The 24,004-nt window shown below is 38.6% G+C and overlaps 1 protein-coding gene across 1 annotated transcript; it reads left to right on the top strand.

The window, feature by feature from the left end:
• spon2a (spondin 2a, extracellular matrix protein) lies at window positions 1-20,731 on the top strand. Its single transcript, XM_079631571.1, has 6 exons — window positions 1-668; window positions 6,460-6,690; window positions 9,117-9,337; window positions 16,345-16,536; window positions 17,825-17,999; window positions 19,168-20,731. Exons 2-6 carry the CDS (start codon window positions 6,462-6,464, stop codon window positions 19,353-19,355), a joined length of 1,005 nt encoding a protein of 334 aa, XP_079487697.1. The 5' UTR covers window positions 1-668; window positions 6,460-6,461; the 3' UTR covers window positions 19,356-20,731.
• The last annotated feature ends 3,273 nt before the right edge of the window (window positions 20,732-24,004 follow it).

Below are 24,004 nucleotides of genomic sequence, written 5' to 3'. Positions count from 1 at the left end.
GTTTTTTCGACTATTCGCCTGCTAGTAGAGAAGTAAACCTATTCAGAAGCACCCGCTGACTGTTTTCAAACAAGTTTCCCAAACATTCCCCTTCCTCTGCTCTCAAACAGAGAGCCCCGCCCCCAAAATCACGCCATTGGCTGAGCTGTTGTCAGGCTGGTTGCACAAACAAACTGAGCAATGTTTTGCTAGCCACGGAGAAAGGTTTACACTTTCCAGGAGAAGCAACCTACAAATCAGGCAGTTGTATTACAAAGTTAAGTATTTTCACATGAAATTCTTTAAGCAAAACATCACTGAATTTCCCAGATACAAACAGGAATCCAAAGCTCAGACAGCTATAAACTATTAGATGAGTGCTTACTTATGGAGTCAGTTATTCATATATGAACACATCAACTTGGGCGTTACACAGGGGACCTTCTGTGATCTCACAGAAGAAAAAGAGATAAACGGAGAGGAGAGGAAAAAAGAGCAAGACTGTTACAAGAGAGAGAAAGTGTGTGTGTGTGTGTGTGTGTGTGTGTGTGTGTGTAGGCCCATACATGGAGAGGTGGGAGTGAAGAATGGGAGGAGAAAGAGGAGGGGAAAGAGCATGAAAGTGAGGTATCTTGATCCGTAGTGCACATCTCCACAAACCCTGTCCTGCTGTCTACCATCACAGCCAGGTAAGAGTGAGCCATTCACTAGTGTGTGTGTGTATATGTGTCTGTGTGTGTCCTGCGCTCAGGTCGGCTGCTGTGGCAAAGGTTAAGCCAAGGGTTGCTTTTCTGCTTCTCCTCTTTCCCGCTGTGCCTCTATATACCGCAACCTTCCCACACTCCTCTTCTGCAGGTTTGACGTCTCTTTGAGGAACAACGCTGCAGTCCTTAAGTGTTTTAACACATGTGCTGCTCTTGACAGTTATTTAACTGTTATTTTCCCCCTCTTCTCATTCATTTCTTACTCTGAAAGGTTCTGCATTTGCATGCAACTCCCGTTTGCAGTACAAGCGCGCTGCGGCTTCATAATTGCTCTCCCTGTAAGTTTAAGCTTAAGTGTCGAAAAGCCGCAAGCTCTTTTCTTTGGCTCTTTTCCGTCTCCCCTGGTTTTATTGTGTCTGGTTCGTGCTGAGAGCAGAGGTTTGCTGCGTCTCTGTGTTTGAGAATACGTCCTCGGCAAACAGAGGGAGGTTTGCTTTAGGTCAGTGTCACGCAGCATCTGCAACCACTGGCAAGTGCATCCCAGTCCACTAAACACGCCTGAATTGTGTTACATGTGTAATTTAATGTCACAGCCCAATCCCAAGAGAAAGAGATAATGTGGAACAAGTGGGACTTCGCATTTGAAACGTGTGCAAAATGTCACTGCAGATGGGAGATCAAAATATTTATACTGTTTTAATAGCAAGCGGATGGTTTTTGGGAATGCTGAGTGCACTAGATAGACAAGGCATTGTCTCAGTCTCCCATGAACAAACAGATCTGTTTGTTTTGAGGACAAACATTATTGAGCAATTGTAACATGTGTGCCTGATGCTTAGGTTAGTCACTTACTTTCACACATGAAAACACTTACATTGCAGTAAAACGGCTGGATTACTTTCCCCTGGCAAATGCCACATCTGCTTTTCACACTTTCAACAGATTGTATTGTTCCCGTTCACACATCAGCCCTAAAATGCAGGTAAAACTCTGTGATGTTATTTGGTGGAATTGGAAATGTCTTTCAAACAGCTACGCCAGAAATCTGTTCCAAGGTCTGTTGACTAATTTATTCATCTACACAGATGAAAAGAAGCTCTTTTGTTTCAATGCTTGTCTGGTTTTCTTTCCAAAATGTAGATTTTCTTGTGGTGCAACTTATATCCATGAAAAAAAAGAGGAAATTATGTCATATAGACGACCCCCACATACCCTCATAACTGTGAGCCAAGGTCCATAAGTCTCTTTAAATATCAGATAATTTGACCTTTTTATGACATGGAAAGATTAGTTCAGGCTGTAAATGTCATGTGGTGTAACTCCCCAAAAACCTACTAATATACACTACCAGTCAAAAGTTTTGGATCTGTAAGATTTTAACGTTTTTAAAAGAAGTCTCTTCTGCTCACCAAGGCTGCATTTATTTGATTAAAAATACAACAAAAAACTGTAATATTCTGAAATATATTACAATTTAAAACAGCTGTTTTCTATGTGAATATATAGTAAAGTGTAATGTATTCCTGTGATCAAAGCTGAATTTTCAGCATCATTACTCCAGTCTTCAGTGTCACGTGATATGAATATGAGAATTTGATGCTCATGAAACATTTATTGTTATCAATGTTGAAAACCATTTACATTTTTATTTCAGGATTCTTTGATGAATAGAAAGTTCAAAAGAACAGCATTTATTTGAAATAGAAAACTTAAACACTACGGTTTGGGGTCAGTAAGAACTTTTATTTAATTTTTTTGGGGAAAGAAATCAATACTTTTATTCATCAAGGATTAATTAAATTGAATAAAAGTTACAGTAAGGACATTTCTAATGTTACAAAATATTCTGTTTCAAATAAATGCTGTTCTTTTTATCTTTCTATTCATCAAAGAATCATGAAAAACTGTTTTCAACATTGATAATAATAATGAATGTTTTTTTAAGCATCAAATCATCATATTAGAATGATTCTGAAGGATCATGTGACAGAAGACTGGAGTAATGATGCAAAACATTCTGCTTTGATCACAGGAATAAATTACATTTTAAAATATATTAAAATAGAAAACAGTTATTTAAAACAGTCATAATTTAAATAAATAAATAAATGCAGTCTTAGTGAGAAGAGACTTCTTTTAAAAACATGAAAACACCGATCCAAAACTTTTGACTGGTAGTGTATATATGAATAAATATAGTAAAAATATTATTGAAAGCATTATTGAAAACAAGTATTAAAATGTGTACATTCACTGATAATTACCTATTACTATTAAACCTATTAAAATAATAAGAGTCCTTTTAGTGTCCGTAAATGTGGTGAAATGTTAACTAATATTTATCACGATTCTTCCTAAGTTGATTAAGTTTTCTGAAATGTTATGTTTAAATATGCAAATGAGACTGTCTAATTAAATATGCACCAATTTGCTTACAGAAACCAAGAAATGTAAACATTTAATAAGGTTACTAGATTTTACTAGAGTTAAAGGATTTGCAGAGGAGATTTTGGGATCTTTTTATCACTTGTAAATACTGTCGAAAATGTCCATAATGTTATATATCAGGCAAATATCATATGTACAAACCCCTCTGTAAAAAACAACAACTTCAGAATAGAGATGGGAACAAAACTGTAAAGTCTGGTGTGTGTAAGTGATGCTGAAGTGAAAATGTCTGCATGAAAAAAAAAAACTTTTTATATGTGTTGTAATTACAGACTACAGACACAAATAGTCAAAAGTGTAATAAACACTTAAATGTGTATTTAGCACGTTTTCTTTCCACTAGTCTGAAAGAAGACGTTACGAAAGCTAAATAAATCTCAAAATTGAGCAGTGCATGAAAAAATATTAGTTTTGCCTTCAGTGTATTTTTTTTCCGTGTAGCCTATGTTTTATCAATATGAAGGCATGTTGTGTCGGCACCTTAAGTATTGTGAAAGAATCGAAGAGCAGATTTCTTGTGTAAGAGCTCTTTAAATTCGTGCATCAATTCAGAATTTTTCCAGCAATGTTACAACTTCTCAAGCGGCCAGATCGCTGTGGCTGATTTGCCGGCGTTTCTGTTCACACACGGTTCACCTCTAAATTGGAAAAATGCAGTTGGAAAAGTCTGCATGTGTGAAAAGCGCCGTGACATTTCAGATTTTCCAAAAGATGCCGAAACCTGATCTGTCAAACATTGGAGAAAGAGACTCCGAGTTCTGAAGAAAAAGAAAGGAAACCACAAAGGAGTGCGCGCTCAGTCCTCACTCGTAAGATTTTATCCATGTCCCATTGAACCTGCGGTCTAGTCGGCTTTAAAACAAGGAGCGTTTAGCTGCTCTCTCACTCCAGAACTATGTCCATTAGACATGAGGTCATTTCTGGTGACTCAAGACCTCTCTCCTCATGGATCTTAATATATCTGTTCATTATGAGCACTATTATAACCCTGTCCGCTGTTTTTCTTCAATAACACCAGAGTCACCCTCTCAATATATATATACATATGAACTACAGGTCCAACCTAAACCTACATTGACTTTAAAATTTTAACAGGCGAGCATAAAAATACCAGAAGCGGGGACGCTGTGAGCCTGTGTCTTTGATCCGAGGGTTTGTCATCTGATCGTGGCTCATTATAAACTATGGGGATCCAGCGGACGGGGCCAGAGCAATAGTCTGAGCCTGCGGTGATGAACTTGTGCCCTTTGTCGCTTCGCCTCTTTATTAAAAGACAGTGGCAGACGCCGCAGATCCCAGTATCTCATGCAGTCATCCTCTAAACCTTCTGCCGGGGTCTAAGCTGGTCTTGCGTAATGCACTCAATCACAGGATAAATGGGATGAAAATAAATCAGTCACACAAGCCATTGCTGTTGTGTTATTTTAATTTAGTCAGGAATAAACAGCAAGCCTAGGGTTGTTGTGTTGGCTGGGATGTGACTGTGGGGTTCTGGGTAAATATGTGCCGTGGTGATGTTGAGTTCATCACATACGCCTGTGTGAACAGCTGTTAATTATGTTTTATTTAAAGCAACCTTTTACTCACCCATATGTTGTTTTCAAAGTCTTTCTTGAAACACAAAATGAAATATTTTGAATGTTCACCTTGCTCCTTTTCATACATTGAATGTGAAAGGGGAAGGCGCTGTCAAGCGTCAAAATAGACAAAAAAACAGTTAAATCTCATGCATGTTCATGAATTTTAAAGTGCCCGTATTATGCACATTTACACGTTTATAATTATATTTTGGGGTCTGCTAGAAAACATTTGCATGATTCGAAGTTCAAAAAACACGCCAGAGCTCTTTTTCCAGTACATTCAGCATCTGGCTCATATTCGCCATCTCAAACATATTCTAAAAACTAATTTTCAACATATTCAAAATCAATATTTTGATAGCTGACTGATCCACCATCAAGTGACAGTGACACTAATATTGGATTGCGTTCAGTACTTGCTCATGAATTAAATCGCGGAGCTATTTTAAGTTTTGCTGATGATACTTCCTATTCTTTTGTTTTCTGCCTGCGGTAACTATGAGTGAAACGTCACTTCTTCATTGTGTATCAGACAATGCACTTATTCGGTCATCAAAGATTCAATTACGGTATTGTTGTGCAGACAAAAAATATACTTACACTGTTACACACCTCGGGTCGTTAACGACCCTATACAGTTTTGACCAAAAAATTAACGGGGGGAAAAAAGGCTTTCCTTTTTCTTGTTATATTGTTTATAATGAATTGATTGAGAAATACTAAGAATACTATAGTATTCTTATAAGAAGGTCTAACTTCAAAAAATGAATGATGAGTAGGGTAGTGAATGACGTCCCGGATCACTAAAGACCCGAGGTATGGGTTTAAGGTTTAAATCCCGCCTTTCCATTAAGCCCAGTCTGCTTTGATTGGTCAAAGTGTGTGTCAGAAATGTACACGTGCCCTTGTAGTAGAAAAAACAGCATCTCCTCGACATGGTGAAAATCACCTACCCAACTGTTCTCTGAAGCGGCCAAAGCAGTAGGCAACATTATGCAAATGTATTTACATAAATGTATGTGTTTGGCTCGAGGTCATGGTGCAAAGGACCCTAGGTTGAAATTACTCCGAACCATCCCTTTAATGTCAATGACATCCAATGTCAACTGCTTTACAGGATTTGTCATCACTTTATTCGTCATTAACACATCTTGCTCTTCCATATTTGAACACGTTTGAATGCTAATGAATGTGGAGGGGAAGATTTTCAGTGAATAACAACTTTAATTTCGGTCGTATAAATTCGGAATACAGTCAATATGGGCTATTGTATGGTGGTTATATGCCTCTTTTGAGATTGACAGTCCCAGTCTCAGTCTTTCATTGTATGCAAATTAGTGCTCAGGACTTCAATTCCTCAGAAGAATGCTCAGTTGAACAGGTTTCGAGTAAATGATGACAGATATTTAGTTTTCAGACATTTCTTCAAGGTTTCTCTAAAGCAGCGCAACTTATAATATAAGACGGTTGGTGTCTTTGAATCCAGAGCAAGCTGCAAATCTCAGATACTTCCTCGACAGAGGATTAAGGTGTCAGGAACCAAAGTTATGTAATTTCCTATTGCAATATATATGTGCTGCATGAGTGGATCAGAATTATTATAGCATGAAAAACTCAAATTTATTCGATTTCAACATGGCCTTTTTGTTGCTATTAACCCTAAAACGGAGAAAAAAGACCTGTGTTTTCTTCAGGAGAAGTGCACTGTACTTGGCTAATGACTTTTCCTGCTCTTTTTTCCCTGACAGAGATGATGTCATCAGAGATCTTTGTTCCTGGTTGGCTGCAGCATCTGCTCGTCGTTCTGCTCCGGTTTACGCTGTCCTGCGCGGCCCCGGTGAACCTGAACAACGGGACCGAGTGCAGCGCTCGAGGACCCGCCTCTTACATCCTGGTGTTCACCGGCCACTGGAGTCCACAGACCTTCCCCAAACAGTATCCCCTGTTCCGACCACCTGCTCAGTGGTCCAAGCTCATGGGTAAGACTCCTGCGAGTGTGGGCTTTGTGAGAGATGAGGTGTTTGGTTGACGACTCAGACGTAGGGTTGCTACATGTGGAACATCTCGTTCTCTGAGGTCGACCGCCAGCGATGGCTCCACGTTCTGTTAGGGACGAGGCTGTTCAAACTTCCTCACCTCACCATATGTCAGGACTCTGCAATGTTCCCCGTCGACCCCCCAAACATACACGCACTACCTGCCACACCACGTGAGCGGGACAGTCTAATGAGGAAAGCAGAACGAGAGAGAGGTTGAAGAGTAATAACCGTTGCCAGATGACACGGGCTGCCCTGCCGGTTCACCCTTTTCTTTTACGCTCCTTCCATAAATACACAACGCATGCGGCCTGCAGTGCCCATTGACTTGGCCACTTTCTGGGTGTCACTGGTATACCAGCCGAGACCAGCAGTGGACGCCTCAGCCAAAACATTCAAAACCCTGAGATCCTGAAAGTTCAGGCTGTGGCTTTGGAGCGCGGAGATGATGTCTATGCGGTTTCTGCTGCCTTCTGGATGCCTTTATGGCTCTCTCTTTATCCATTTATCACTGTTGTATTACAATTATGTTCAGAAACCGCACATTTTTGTATCTAATCAAAAGTTTGTGCCGTACATATGAACTCCTTGGATGAAGGATGAGACAATTTGAGGGAAGACTGCGATAGAGAGATAAAAGCATGGGAGACGATTGTGGTTTGTGCTTTAGCTGATTGAGGTCAGGTCTCTTCAGTTTTTCTGTCCACATGTGAGCCAGACGTGCAGCAAGGAGAGACTAGACGTGTCAGCGTGCCAAACGTGCTCCCTGCCTTCCTGTCATTCTCACTTGTATCTTTTTCTCTCATTCTCCTGCTCTCTCGCTTCCCAGCTCAGGGTCTGCCAGACCAAAATGGTTTGTAGCTATGAAAAACACACTGGGACGTTAAAGAGAGGCTGAAAGCATTTCAGAAACATCATCTTAGCTCCTTCCTCTTCAAAACCTCCATTGTGATATCAAAAAGCTAATAGGTGAATTATCAAAATAGGCACGTTTTGTGTTTGGAGGAATAGTTCACCCAGAAATGATGGTCTCTATTTATTCACAATTATGTCGTACCAAACCTGTCGTAAAAAAAGCTTTTTGTTCTGTAAAACACAAAAGTAGATTTTTTCTTTCTGTGCAGCTTTTACTGAGGCAGTTTACAGTGACCACATTTACGCTTTTATCCAAAGTGCCTTACAAAAAGGGAACAAAAGCAATTCATCAAATATTTGTTAAAGACCACGTCTGTTAAGCTCTAAAAAAAAAAAGGTCATATAACTTGCTTGAATATGTAGTCGCACAAGATTTCACCAAGTGCAACATGTTCCTGGATCAACATCTTTGTTGATCCTGGAACAACATTCCAATCAACCAATCAGATTTGAGTTTACAGTTTGACAAGTTTAGGCTTACAATCAGGGGTTCGGTGCTTCTACATCAGTGTTATTCATTATGTTATTCATTATTCAAAACGTATCATTTCCCTCTGATTTTAGGGATAAGTCATCTGTAGGATAAGGTTTAGGGGTAGGGATAGGGTTAGGACAAATTTTTCAGAAAAGAATATTGCAAAATCTGGACGTGGAGTAATCTGGACCTGGAGTTATGGACAGTTTTGCTGTGAATCACAGAAATCTGCATGTAAAGTAAAAGGAACCTGAAAATGTCTTACTACTCAGGTGTGCAATATTAGTTTTTTGTTAACTTAAAGTTTGTAAAGCTCCATTTGACGTTAAAATGCCATGTGACAGTGAGTGAAGAGACCGTGTTGTAGTATTTGCATACCAGTTTGTGATTGGTCTTTATGTCTGTTTGCATACTGAACTGTGATTGGTCTTTCTTCTTTGCACACATTTAATCACTGTATAGTACATAGTGATTTTTGAGTTCAATGAACTACACGCTGAATGTCATGACAATGTCAAAGTGATTCATTTACTCGGAACCAATACCGAAAACACAAGTTTACCCAAAACCTTAACCTTTTTCCGCATTGCAAACACTGATATTATCTTCAGGGCATGAAAATCTACTTTAATATATTACATAACAGTCTCGGTCACCCCTGCACTTTAGGTGCACACTAGACTCCTAATAGGTCTGGCTTCTCTCACTGGTTTTAGGTGTTTATTCTCTTGGCATTGGGGCTTTTGCATGGCTTTATTTTCAAACAGCTCAAGGTGTGTTAAGCACACATAGAAAGTGGCAGAACTGTATTTGTATGTTTTTTTAATTTGATGAGCAATAAAAATTCACGGAGTGGTAGTAATGTTCAACAGGCCACGACAGAAACTGCCCGAGGAATCATGAGGCCTTAGGACATGAGCAATTGAAATATGTTCCCTCTGAGTTTACCATTTATTCTTTTACCTGTGAATCTGTGCAGCCGTGACCCATAATGAGCAGTACCGGCTGTGGCAGGAGGGGGCGCCGGCGAGCGATGGCTTGAAGAGCTTTGCTGAGCAGGGGCTCACAGTGGATCTGGTGAAGGATGCGAAGGAGGCGAGGAAGGGGCGAGCGGTGGGGTCCATGTACCGCACAGCTGGGATCCCCTCTGGCATCGGCCACAGCTCCACTGAGATCCTCCTGACGCCCAGGAGTCCGCTGGTGAGATGACCATATCACTACACAATATGGATCATTGTGTTCCTACATTTTTTCTGGTATTTCATTTTGGGTATGTCAGTTCATGAATTACTGAAAGAGCTTAGGTGATAGAATAACACTGTTTCTATTTTGATAAGGATTGTTTGATTTTCCCAGTAGAAAAGTAGGTAAATCTGCCTCATTGGAAGTGAAATTAAAACAGATATTTGGAAATAATAATCACCAGGATAGCTTGTAGAAAGGGACATTCAGGGGTGGATCTAGAATACTTTTGAAGTGTAGCAAGGGGTTGGCATGTGACAACACCAAAGCAAGCATATATCATCATTCTCGAGGATTTATGGCTTGGCATAAACAATTGTACCCTGAATATTCAAAACTGTTACATTACCACAAAGTAATCATCTATACTGTTTGAAAATAATTAGAAAAAAATGATAAAATATCAATATCCACTGTAACACATCAACAGATTCTAAATGTAGGTCTGTCAACACTACACAGAGCAGATTGGTTTTATTAATATACCGTATGTTAGGCTGCTTGACTAAAGTTAGGCTAGTTGCACTAAAACTTTTGATTAGTATATTATTCAAGTTAAACTACAAACATGAAGTAAAAACTTTTACATTGATATTTTGGCCTTGCTTTAATGTTCAAAAGCTAAAGGACTGAGACTGTCATCCATCCATCCATCCATCCATCCATCCATCCATCCACTCACCCGTCCGTCCGTCCACCCATCCATCCATCCACCCATCCATCCATCCATCCATCCACCCACCATCCATCCATCCATCCATCCAGCCACCCATCCATCCACCCACCATCCATCCATCCATCCATCCATCCATCCATCCATCCATCCATCCATCCATCCATCCATCCATCCATCCATCCATCCACCCATCCACCCATCCATCCATCCACCCACCCATCCACCCGTCCATCCATCCACCCACCCATCCACCCGTCCATCCATCCACCCACCCGTCCATCCATCCACCCATCCATCCATCCACCCATCCACCCATCCACCCATCCACCCATCCATCCATCCATCCATCCATCCATCCATCCATCCATCCATCCATCCATCCATCCATCCATCCATCCATCCATCCACCCATCCATTCATTCATCCACCCATCCACCCACCCAGTCCGTTAATGAATCCGACTACACAGTGTGTCCAGCCCGCAAAGACAACAAAGACGTGTTTTCTTGCCATTTTCCCACATTTTTTTTATATGCTATCACATTGAAGCGCCGCTACTGAAAAGTGGTACATGAAACACTGCTTAGATTTATATTTTTAAAGGGTAATAAATCTGGGGTGGCAGATGTGGTGACAATGCTTTTTCTTAGATCCGCCCCTGGCAGTTGTCCTCATTCCAACAGTTTTGACCATGTAGTTTCAGACATTATCATTGCACTACGCAGTGGCGTACAGTTGTGTTCTGAAATGAGGAGGCAAAGTCCTCACTGTTTTTGTTTTTTTGTATGTAAAATAAATTCAAGTTTCAGTTACACTTGATGTTGACCTGACAAAACAGTGATATCTTAGTGTGTGAGATTATTAACACCATTATTTATTCATTCAGACCAATTTGTGGTTGTGTCTCCGTATTGTGACACATCCATAATGTATTATCGAAAAAAAAAAATTGGTTCTATGCATCATTTGTGTTGGAGGCGGATGAACACGAGCTTGCAGGAGCAGATTTAAGAGGACTAAATGATTGGAGAAGTCCTGCATACGTCATTCAGTTTTTTAGATGACTTTTAGACTTTAATGACACAATTTAGTTCTATATTGCACAAAGACAGACTTCGCCAGAGCGCAAGTCTCCAAAACCACATCCAGAGTCCCGGGACCTCCAGACCACAAGCCTCACTCACTCCCTCCCTTCCGGCTCCTGTGCCGGGTTTCCTGATCCCACCAGATCTGCAGATAGAGAGAGGCTGGATCCTTTCCTTCTCACTTTCTGGAATATTTATTTTCCTTAGCCATGAGTCAGTTGGTTATAGGGTCTAAAGGCAGCGCTGGTGCTGCTGGTGACCTACATATCTTTATTGCCAAAGTCTGGAATACAAGGTAGACTTATTAAAAATGGCAACTACCCTCAGATGCGCTTGGCATTCAGTCCTGCTGGCATTTAACCACAGCATGGCGGGATGTCTGCTGTGGCGCTGCTGTTTTTAGATCCGCAGGGCAGTAAAGTACGACTGAGAGTATGAATGTGGCCTTGGGGTGAGACTGTGACGTGTGTGTGTGTATGTGTGAGAGAGCTGTGAGTGTCTGTTCACTTATTATTGATGAACTGATTGCTCACATCTTAATATTAAGCATTTTTAATAGTATTAAACTCCAACGAGTGATTTGTCCTGAACGTTTGTGCTACAGAAACAAATTAAATCTCAAATCACACGGCTTGTAGATCTGACGTTTTATTTTTCTTAGGAATCAGACTTAATGATCCCAGAAACGTACATTAAAGGAACCCAAGAAATATCGAAAGCAAATCCTTTTTTGACGTGCAATTTAAAATTGCCATTAAAAAATATTTGTTCATTTATTATTTTATTTAAACCCTAACTACATGGTAAATCATCCATTAAACATAATTTTAAGTATATACAACAGTGGCAAAAAAGTTATGTCCAGCCTAGGTTAATTGACATGTTCACCCTTTATACAAATTGTATTAAAAATGTGTTTGTAAGCATATTGTGTAATTGTGTTGAGGTCAATTGGTTTATTTGTGATAACGCAATGAAACATGCTAAATTGTGCAGACATCTTTTTTTTTTACCAGGCTCTCTTACAAAGAAATTATGAACACATGCAAAAACAAGAGAGAACCAATGAAAATATGAATAACTGTTCATGTAGTATTTAGTGGAGGTTTTTTGCTGTGAGCTTTTTGTTCTTTTATGCCTTTTTTTTTTGGTAGTAAAATAAAACCTGTACCTGTAGTTTGCCATTTTTGCCAAATAATTTGTCAGATAAATTCTTTAGTGATAAAAGTTCAGTGGTTTGTTCTTCCCTCTTTTTAAAAAATATTTAAAAAGTATAAAATATTGTCCTCATACTTTGATTGTTAGATTGAACATTAATTACCCTACAATTAATATATATATATATATTACAGATATTCCAATATTCCATATTACAGATATTCTAGCAACAGCATAGCAATGGACAGTAACAAAGTATTTTATTTTTCTGTACCATGAAAGGATCAGGAATGGAAATGCACACTTGAGTTGATAGTAGCAGTAGCTTAAGTTGGGATGTGGATGTAAATGTTTAATCAAAACCGTAACATCTGTATCTCTTCTCTTATTAAAATCAAAATTGGTTTCAGACATACCTTGATCCCTTCTTATCTCTGTATGCTCTTCGTCTTTCTGTATCATTTTCTGAGAAACTAAATACACATTTGTGCCGACATCGAGCAGTGTTTAATTATTTAAGATCTCCAAAAAAGACGGCAGTGTCCGATTTCAGCTTCCCGCACGTGCATGACCAACCAACCTCAAATCAACAGGAAAATAAGGTAATCAAAAACAGCCAAATGCTGTCCAAAATTACTAAAGGTTCTTTTTGCATTTAATAGGATCCAGACAGTGTGTATTTCTACAAAGTGCGAGCCATGCAAGAAACCACAGCGCGTTCCAGCAGCACATGCAGACAGACAGAGGAATAGATGAGTTGTGTATTATTTTTCCTGACACTCTGTTCTGGCAAATCAGGGCATTGGTTTTGGCAATTATGTGTTAGTGTGACTCTGTGCCCTGAAGGGAGATTGAGCTCCATTAGCTTGGGGTCAGAACAGACAGAAGAGGGATGAGGCACCGCTCGCTTCTCACGCCAGAGAAATTGATATAGCAGGAGGTATTCTTGGAAAAGCCACAGAACGAGAAGAGATGTGAGGGAGAGACAAAGAGTAAATCCAGCCTGGAGAAAAGTCAGACGTAGACTGGATGTTGTCGCAAGGTACCAAAATTGTGGCCCAAATATGGATGCAAAGTGCCGACTATATCGGTCCTGCTTTGGGAAGGATGGATCGTAAGTCATTCACACTAAAATGCGTACTATAAAAAGTGAGATCCAGTTCGGATGGCTTAAGTTTGTGTCCCAGGGGAAAAGGTTGCTCTTTGAGAATCCAGCGGTTCTCAATCTTTTTGACTCCAAGGCCCCTGTAGTATAAAATAATGTACCTTGATTAATTATATGATTCCATAGTTTCAGGAACTGTTCCTCGGGAAAAACAGCAGCTTTGATTGGACAAGTTCAAATAAACATGGCAGTTTCCTAGCTGAACAACTTTTTTTTTAGGGGTTTTGGGGAATATAGCATTTTAATTCATTTATATCAATATTCATATCACTTTATTTTTAAATGATGCTTTAAGTATCAACTTTGCCTCAAATGACTTGCTTAGAATTCCATAAAAATAGTTTACATAGAGATTATAGAACAATTAAACTGTAAATGCGCGTGTTATTGTGTGTGCATATCTTTTGATTTTTGTTGTTGTTGCATATCAGCAATTCTGAGCAGTTTGAGGCATTTTTTATTTCTCTTCTAAAACTCTAGAGACGACATGTGAGATTATAGGGTTTCCTTTTCTCAAGAGACACATCTAAGAAGCAGGACATTCAATAAAATCTCCTTTTGCTTTTTAATCTTAATTGCTTTCCAAAATAAAAATTAAAAATGTAGGTACACTCTTAAGGTACCAAAGGGATTTTTCGCAGCAATGCCATAGAAATACCATTTTAGTTTTCCCAAAGAACCTTTTTTTTTTGTGTGTGTGAAGAACATTTTATTAATCCAACAAACCTTTTTCCACTCTAAAGAACCTTTTGTGGAATGTTAAAGATTCTTCACTGAAACCATTGACCGTGCTGGGGAAAGTTACTTTTAAAAGTAATGCGTTGTTACTCCCTAAATAAGTAACTAATTGTGTTACTTAGTTACTTTTTATGGCCCTGAATACTATATTACTTTTTGTGTTACTTTTTCTCACTTGTGCAGGGCTTGCATCATTGTTTTTTAATAACGAAAAAGTTATATTTTTGGCAAATATAAAGGCCCTTTCACACCAAAAGTGAAATGAATAAGCCTCAGTCTGAAGGAAATGCAAATTCACGCATGTACAGTAGAGGGCGCCGCCGCTTATGATTGAATTGGATCATCGATGGTTAGCAGCATTGATGCATTGGTTAAAGGGTAAATAAACCCCTGGTCAGAGCCTGACTCCACCCACTGGCAATATTTGAAAAATGCTGGAAAAGTGGGCAGTGCCCAGTAGGGGTGGTTAATCTGTCTGATTTCCCGATTCGATTACGATTATTGAAGTCCCGATTCGATTACAGTCGATTTTCGATTATTAACGATTCTCGATTAGCGATTATTGATTTTCCATTTCACAACAGTAAATTCACTACAGTAAAAATCACAACAATAACAAATTATAACAAACTTCAACATATTCGGAATCTCTATTAACATAAAATACGGATGTCCACGCATCACATTTTACAGCTATCCTACCCGCTTTCTTCAGTGATTCCATGACTTCGGTTTTGGTCTTGTTGTAGAGTGTGGGGATCGCTGTGTCTGTAAAATATCTCCGAGATGGGACGTTGTATCTCGGCTCCAAAGTGTGCAACATAGCGCGAAAGCCCTGGTTCTCAACGACTGGACGCAAATCCTTGGCAATAAAAGTTGCGATTGATTGTGTAATGCGCTTTGCCCTTTCCGAGCCGGGTGGAAGCTTTGACAATATTGTTTCCACGCTTCAGAGTTCCGTCTTTTGTGTTCCGTCAATATTACGTTATTAAATTTTTTTTTTTTTTTGAAAATCGATTTTTGCCATTTGTGAATCGTCCACGTCCGCATCGCGATGCATCTAAGAATCGATTTTTTTCCCCACCCCTAGTGCCCAGTGGAGGGGGGCGTGCACCTGAGACATGTCTCTCTGTAGGCAAGGGCGTGGTTAGCTGGTACCCTCTTACATCACAGGGTACCACAACTGCCAATAGGAAAATTCAACTGCAGTAGCCACCGTTCAACCTGAAGAGGGCATCACTCAGACGTTTTTACACAATATATTGTAGAAATAAAACACTTTATACCCAAATGTTAAAAAAATTACTTGAATCAATGAACAGCATTAATAAAGCCCCAGTCTTACAGATCATTAACAAAAAAAAAGTTGTTTTAGGGTTTAGTTACCCTTTAATTAAAGTGAGATTAAATGCATAAAGTATATATGTATTCTTTAACATTGTTGCGGTAATGTTTTTTATTAATTTTGTGCAAGTGATATTAGTAAATGCATGTTTACATTTAGAGCTACAATAATAGCACTATTAAGCAACTACCCAGAACACACTAGCAACACCCTAGCAACCACATAACAACACACCAAAATCACAACTGCACAGCGATGTTCTGGCAACCCTGCTGGCGAGTCTTCCACTCACATTTTGGTCAGAAAATATGAATCTACCTTGTGATTTCTCTTTTATAGAGAGGTTTTGACTAATACCTTAAATGAGCTCAAGCAGACAGGATCTGTCAGGTTTTATTGTATGTCTGATGAATCATCTCTGGCTCTATATTAGGCTTGCGCTCATCCTGAAATAGCCATTGTCACAGTATGGCTGCTTTCTCTCTGTGATTGTGTCGTGTGGCTATTCCCTCATTCTGCTCGACCGAAGGGATCCTCCTGGATGAGGTCACAGTCAAAAAGGAAACATTCATCACCATTTAAAAAAAACCCAGATGGTTTAACCTAACATACACAGGAAGAAGTGGAAAATACTGGAAATGGCTACAAAGAAAAGTTTCAGATGTGACTTATGAAGCCAATTATGTTAGCAGAGCATTCTGAAAAAAAGGAAGTACATTGCCAAAGGTAAATCAGGCTTGATAATGTCTGTGTACGTTTTCAACATGAGAGTGACTGATCTTGTGTTTTGTCTCACAGCTGTCTCTGATAGTGAAAGTGATCCCCAGTCCAGACTGGTTTGTGGGGGTTGACAGCCTGAACCTGTGTGAGGGCGGCCAGTGGAAACAGGAAGTGACCTTTGACTTGCACCCATTTGATGCCGGCACAGACAGCGGCTTCACTTTCTCCTCACCGAACTTTCCTACAACGCCTCCTGAAAATATCACCATGGTGAGATGTTACATTTTTATATTTTATTACAATGTAAAATATTTAAAATAAAAAATATATTTGATATAAAAACTAAATTTGGTCAACCCTCTGGGCCTCTTTGAAAAATGTTACGATTGGATTTTTAAATTTTTTCTTTTGCTTCTTCTTGGAATGGGATAACACTTGGTTACTTTTGTTGCATTAGTTATGTGAACACACAAACAAATCATGGACATGATTCAGATATGTTAAAGGAAAAAAAAATCACACTTTTCTCCTTCACGGTCAAAAATGACCGACATAGGAAATAAATGGGAAATACGTAAAAATATGAAAACTCAGAGAATCTTTTAGTGGTACAAACTACAAATCAGCCACTGTGCAGAAAAAAAGTGCACAGCAATGAAGAAATTCTCACTATCCGTTCTTTATTTTAGATATTTTAATGATATCTAAAATGCTTTTCATGTGTTCCCTTTCTTACAAAATTTTTAATGTTTGATTGTAATTGTAATGATTCAAAACCTGACACTTATCTAACAAAAAAATATATAAACCTTGACAAAAAGTAGTCTTATAATGTCTAACTATATATCTAAATGCAAAACCTAATACAATTAAGAAATTAGGTCTAAAAAAAATGCTATGGGAATCCAAATCCCTCTATATACAGTATTTATATAGGGACGTTTTTCTTTAACAACTCCAGATGACACTGTTCTCACTTAAAAAAAAAAAAAAAAGGATTTTAAAGGCCTTAACTCTATTTTAATGTGAAAATTGCATTTATTGAAAAAAAAAAAAACTATTCTAATGGAAAAATAGCTTAACATTTTTTTTTAATAAATGTTGCATAGTATCATAAAAATCCCCTTCAAATTCTAAATAATAATTAAAAAATATTATTGAACAAAAATATATTACATTGATTTTCCTGAAAAAATCTGGCTAAATCATTTTGGCAAAAAAAATACAAACTACAGATACAGATTTTATTTTACTAGGCAGAAATAATGCATAGAAAAACAAAAAGCTCACAGGAAAAAGGAACCATTGACTAGAGCATAATTAATATTTTGTTGGTTCTTTCTTGTTTATAATTTCTTTGACAAGCTGGCCAAAAATTACGTCTGCCCATTTGGGCATGTTTCATTGCGTTATCACATGCTACAAGATTAATAACACATTTTTAATAATACTTGAATAAAAGCCGGACGTCACTTTTGGCCACTAATGTATTTGCAATATTTTTTCCTAATTATAAATCCCTGTTTTAACTTATGTCTGTTGTTTTATTCTGATGCAGATTACCTCTCAGAAGCCCAACCACCCAGCAAATTCCTTCTATTACCCTCGGCTAACAGATCTCCCGCCTCTGGCCAGCATATGGGTGAAGCGTCAGAGCCGCTCACCTGTCCGTCAACAGAACCGGGTGTCCAATCACATCCTGCCTGAAGCAACCAAACCCCACAGATTCTCAGGTAGATCTGCATACACATTTCACACATGTGCAATGGCAGAGTATTGCGTCTCTTGATCGTGAGCTTCTTTTTACATGGATGGTAAATCCAACAAAAGAAGTGCTATGTGCTTCTTCAAGATGTTTTGGTTTACCACAGCATTGTGCATGATTTAATGTGTTTTTAGGCCAAGTAAACAGTTTAGACTTGATGAACCCTAATGCACGCCACATGTGGTAAACTCTTTTTATTTGCATCCACAAAATTTTTAGCATCTGTGTTGTTCCACTAACTAATGTGCTGGTTTTAAAGCGCCCCTATTATGCTATTTTAAAGGTTCCTAATTTAGTTTTAGAGGTCTCCAATAAATGCATATGCGTATCTGAATTTCCGCTCTGGATCTTCCTCAGCGCTTGATACACTGTGGAAGTGCATGAAAAGTGGATTTGCTTTCGCAGAGCAGAAAACAGCGTCTTTTTGACATGTCGACAACACGAACCAAACTCTTCCTTCCCACAACTACAGTGTTTGAGGGTCAAAGTAGACGTTGTTTGCGGGCAGCCATTGAAGACCATAGGCTGGCATTATGCAAATTTGTTACAAACCTACTAATTTTTGAGCAGGAAGTAAGACTGGAATTACAGACGACTCGTTTCAGGCAGTTCAGAATCGCTTCTTTCTTTTAAGAGACAATAACACCATTTATCTGCTCTTTGAAACTTTTAGGCCTTTTACATTCAAAAACAGACATATTACACACTACATGAAAGAAAATATCAGAAAAAGCATAATAGGGGCACTTTAAGAGATTTAGGCCCGGTTCCACAGACGAGGCTTAGATTAAGCCAGGATTAGGCCTTAGTTCATTTAGGACATTTAAGTTGCTTTTATAAATGTGCCTTCGAAAAACACATTACTGGTGTGCATCTTGAGACAAAACAATGGCACTAATATATATTTAGTATATCAATTTTCTATTGCATGTTGCTATCGGGACTACTTTATAATAGACCTACTCTATAATACACATTTCTTCAATTATTTGGGATATCTGAGCCGGCCTGCCCTAGATTACGACGGTGGCCTGTTTTTCTTTATCTGACCGTGCATAAACAGCCACAGAAACATAATCTCCTGCCGGATTGCTTCCAGACTAGCGATCCTCACGAGTCCATCATGTATGTTTCAGAAACGCCGCTGGACTGCGAGGTGTCGATGTGGTCGTCCTGGGGCCTGTGTCTGGGGCCGTGCTCTCGGGGCGGACTGCGCCATCGCACCCGATATATCCTGCTGAAACCCGCCAACAGTGGCACGCCGTGTCCCGAGCTGGAGGAACAAGAGGAGTGCACGCCGCACAACTGCCTCGCGTACCAGTGATGCCGGTCACACCGCTGGCATAGACACTTCGACGCTGTCCAAACGGAGAGCCGAGTTTAACCTCATGCCGAGGCTGAGTCACGGGAGAGCCGCCTGGCTGGGACGTCCTGTGAGCTGCGTTGGCTCCTCTCCTCACTGGAAAAGAACGGCTCGTATTCTGTTAATAGAGACTTTGATTACGGGTGCTGTACTCGCAGTAATCTCAGTGTATCTTTGCATAATCGCACATTATTTTGCCAATATAGATTTGTGGAATAGACGACTTGCAGTTGCCCAACCACTGATTCGAACATAACTACACGAATTAACATAAGCCTTCCTCTCGATCTCACAACAGTAGCAACCTTTTTGAAGTTAGCCTAGTTGGGTTTTGAGTGATTTGACAGATGGTGCTGTTATAGTGTGCTGTGGAAGTCAACTGGTAGTTCATTAGTAGTCAAATAACACTTGAAGACACCTCAGCTCCGGTCTCACACAGGCCTAATGATGTTCAAAATGCAGTATTCACACAGTTTACAATATTATCTTGTGAGGAATCACACAAAAACAAACTGTCATTTATCAAATAAGGGACCGTTTAGATGTTGTTTACACTACCGGTCAAAAGTTTGGAATCATAAATGTTTTTGAAAGAAGTCTCTCATGTTCACCAAGGCTGCATTTATTTCGTCAGTAAAAACAGTATTATTGTGAAATATTATCAAAATGTAAAATAACTGTTTTCTATTTCAATATATTTGATGTATTAGCTGAATTTTCAGCATCATTACTCCTCCAGTCTTCAGTCACATGATCCTTCAGAAATCATACTATAATGCTGATTTGCTGCTCAAGAAACATTTCTTATTATTATCAATGTTGAAAACAGTTGTGCTGCTTCAAATTTTGGATTGAATAGAAAGTACAAAATAACAGCATTTATTTGAAATTGATTTTTTTTTTGCTACATTATACGTGTCTTTACAGTAACCTGATCAAGTAATGCATCTTTCCCTACCGCAAACTTTTAAAAAGTTACACAGTTTCCTCAAAAATGTAAAGCTGAAAATCATTCAATGATTTTAAATTTTTGACCGGTAGTGTATATGTTGTATTTTATGTTTCTTCTAATAATAAAACGATGAAATTCTCTCTCAAATCATCTCCTCCTTGTTGCTTTTTTTGTGGTAGCATTTTACAATAATTTCCCTTAATAATATTAACATAATTAGTAGTAATAAAAGTCCTCAAACAGGAGCATATATGTTCCCAGATTTACATGAACACGTGAAAAAGGTTCCTATATGTTCCCCAGGCCAGTTCAATGATCTGTTAATATACATTAAGTCATTTTTTTCAAAAAGCCCTATCAACTTAATAAACTTCTAACTTAAAGGAGTTGTCTCTTTTGTCTTTTGTGATTCAATTATATGCAACCATTTGTCTAGTTCCCTCAATCTAGGCCTATTATTGAGAGCCACACGGCAGTGCTGGGGAACTGAAAACCCCTTTGGTAAGTTCCCACAATAACACGTCAAAATAAACCTGTAAAATGTACAGTAAAAAACAAACAGCAGCTTTGGTTGTCTGCACATTACCGTAAACAAACGGTAGCAACATTTTAAATTGAATGGCGGCATGGCACTATAGTTAAATTTATGTTAAACTATATATTTCATTAGGTGATATAATGTTAATATTCCACCTAAAGTAATGAAACCTGTTTTGTGCCTGTATATACTGATAATATATTGAATACAAAGGTGCAAACTGTGTCATACATTCACAAAACACCATCATGCTAACAACAAACATGACACTAAAATAATTAATAAACATTATAAAACAAAATAAGATATAACTTAAACCCCCAATATACACAATTAATAACAAAATCTAACAAAAAATGTCATTTCCATTTTCATTTGCTCATTGTGTGCCATACAAATCTGGTGAACATAGGGATAACATACATTATTATTTAGCCTACTGTTATTTGCACAAACGTGTGGAGCTCACAGTGTTGCTATTAGCCTACAGTAGAAAGGGAGCAACAACTTTTCTGTTTAGCTGGTTATATAATTTGTAATGATTATGCCAAATAGGAGCATTTCTCTATAGCTACTTAAAGGCCAACAACAAACTCAGTGTCTGAAATCTATAGATCCATAGCCTACATGTTTGAGGCCCTAAGAAAACACTGTTTTCATTTTGCGCTCAGGTGATGTCGCGAAAAAAAAAAAAAAAAAAAAAGGATTATGGCACATTTATGAAACAATTAGCTGCTGTAGATAAGAACATAGCATAAACTCGTTGAAAAGCATTATCTGCAGTTAGAAATACGATTACAGTTGATGGTCGATGTCATTACATTGTTCATTTCATTGCATATGATGCGCATGTCTTTATGCTTGCCAGGACTCAGAGTCAGGTGGATCTAAGATTTCGTATTTATTTATGTTTATTAACATTTAATTATTTGGGAAATAGTGTCTAATATTACTAATAATGTCGTAATACATTATCCTGTTAACCGCTTTCTTGCATGAAAGCCACACATCCTTCGAACTTCAAGGCAAGCGAAGCTGAACTTATGTTTTGAAATGTCACCATCTAGTGGAGAAAACTGATTTTACAGTGTCGCCGTTACACGAACTTGTGAATTAAACTAGATTTAGGAGCCCCGTTGTCATAAATTTTATAAGTGTGATTGGAATAAACCGCTCAATTTATATAGCTTAACGATCTCTTTATGAACTTTTTGAAGCTTTTCAAAGTTGTAGGCCTATAGTTGTTGCATAGCCTATGTCGATGGAGGGACAGAACCTCCGATTTCATCAAAAATATCTTTATTTATGTTCCGAATATGAACGAAAGTCTATTGGGTTTGGAACGACATGAGGGTGATAATCACATAATTTTTGGGAGACTATCCCTATAATTCACCATTCAGGAAAAATGTCGAGAAGAAATGCCAACATTGTTTATTTAACACGTTATTCATGTTTCCAGAGCCTGCCACAGCTAAGGTGCTCCTGTCAGGTCTCAGGAGTTTAGACGTCATCCATGTCCCAAACCTATTCCCAAAATCCAAGTGGTCATACATATTTCCACGAGACTGAAATCTTCTTCTTAATAAACAGACTCATAAACAGTCTCCAGAATGGTCTCTTGCGGCCCCTGCTGGCAAAAGAAACACTGAGTTCCTACAGCTTGTCAAAGATCAAATCCTGGTGGGATGCTTGCATCAGCTAAGCTAATTTAGTTTAATTCAGAAGTGAGAGTCCTGGATGTGAGTTTCCCCAGCCTCACTAAAGCTGCTGATCCACTGACAGATTAGGGTGGGCACATATGCATGGGTCAGATGATTTGGTCTCATGGTGTTGAAAGCCGAACTAAAGCCCACAAATAAGATCCCCGCGGGTCTGTCGAGATGTCGCAGGATATAACGCAGTCCCATGTTCACAGACCTGTTTAGAGGATCCAGCAAGAGTCCATGATGTCCGTCAGGTAGTCCACCACCAGTCTCTCAAATGACCTCATGACCACAGATGTGAGAGCGACAGGTCTAGGCTAGTGATTGCAGGTTCTTTGGGGATCGGAATGACAGTGGAGCGTTTATAATGAACACGTAAATAGATCACATGTATGTTATGTTGCTGTTTAAAATAAAGCAAAACATCTATTTGTGAGGACGCAGGAGATAGATGGTTCTTCTAGTAAAAGCACTACTGCATATAAAAGGTCATGTTAAAATAGTATGCCTTTTTCATTTAAATGATTGAATGTAGAATATTCCCACATATTAATGTGTCAGAAACAGAAGGGTGTTGTTGTTGGTGATCTGAGACTCTCCACATCACTAGCATGCCCCCGCCATCTGTTTTCTCTTGGGATGATGAATCCTGGAACTCATGAACAGGTGGGATGAGAAGATTGACAAGGAAGGGAGAATAAGAATAAGATAGACAGCAGCTAGTGAGACTGGGGAAACTCACATCTCTCACAATCAGCACTGGCTTAATATATGTAAAATTAGTTAGCCTATGTCATTTTGTTTTTCAGAAAAGTGTGGGTTTTGTAAAATAATTAAATTGTCTGCCATGTCCTGGGGGAACAGACAATAAATGTGTTGCAGATATTACATTTAAATGGATATGTTGGATATATAGCTCATGTACAGGATAATTATTCATTATAAATGTGTAAGAAATTGCATGTTTGACTTTAAGGTATTGTCCAGATGCTGTACATGATACACTTTTAAAAATAAAGGTTCTTTATTGGCATTCTGGTTCCATGAAGAACCCTTAACATCCATGGAACCGTTCCATTCCACAAAAGATTCTTTATAGTGGAAAAAGGTTCCACTAAAATGTTAACACCAAGAAAAGAAAAAGGTTCTTTGGGGAACCAAAAATGATTCCTTCGTTGCAAAAACACTTTTGAAAATGTTGTGTATGTAGGTCGTCTATGGTGAGGTTTAAGCTTTTTTGATTTACATGGAGGATTGGATCCAACATTAAAATAGTTAAAACAGAGAGGCCATTTACAAAAGGTTAGGGATTTTGTAAGGTTCTAGTCTATTTGCAAATTATTTGGTTAGGTTGTGAGGTTGTGTTTAACATATGCCACTGGGAATAGCCTTGGTCGTTTAAGAAAATATGTAC

Source organism: Phoxinus phoxinus (assembly GCF_949152265.1).
Source record: "Phoxinus phoxinus genome assembly, chromosome: 12".
Taxonomy (NCBI): Eukaryota; Metazoa; Chordata; class Actinopteri; order Cypriniformes; family Leuciscidae; genus Phoxinus; species Phoxinus phoxinus.
Note: the sequence above shows the minus strand (reverse complement) of the source record. Positions and strands in the feature narration are given on the sequence as shown.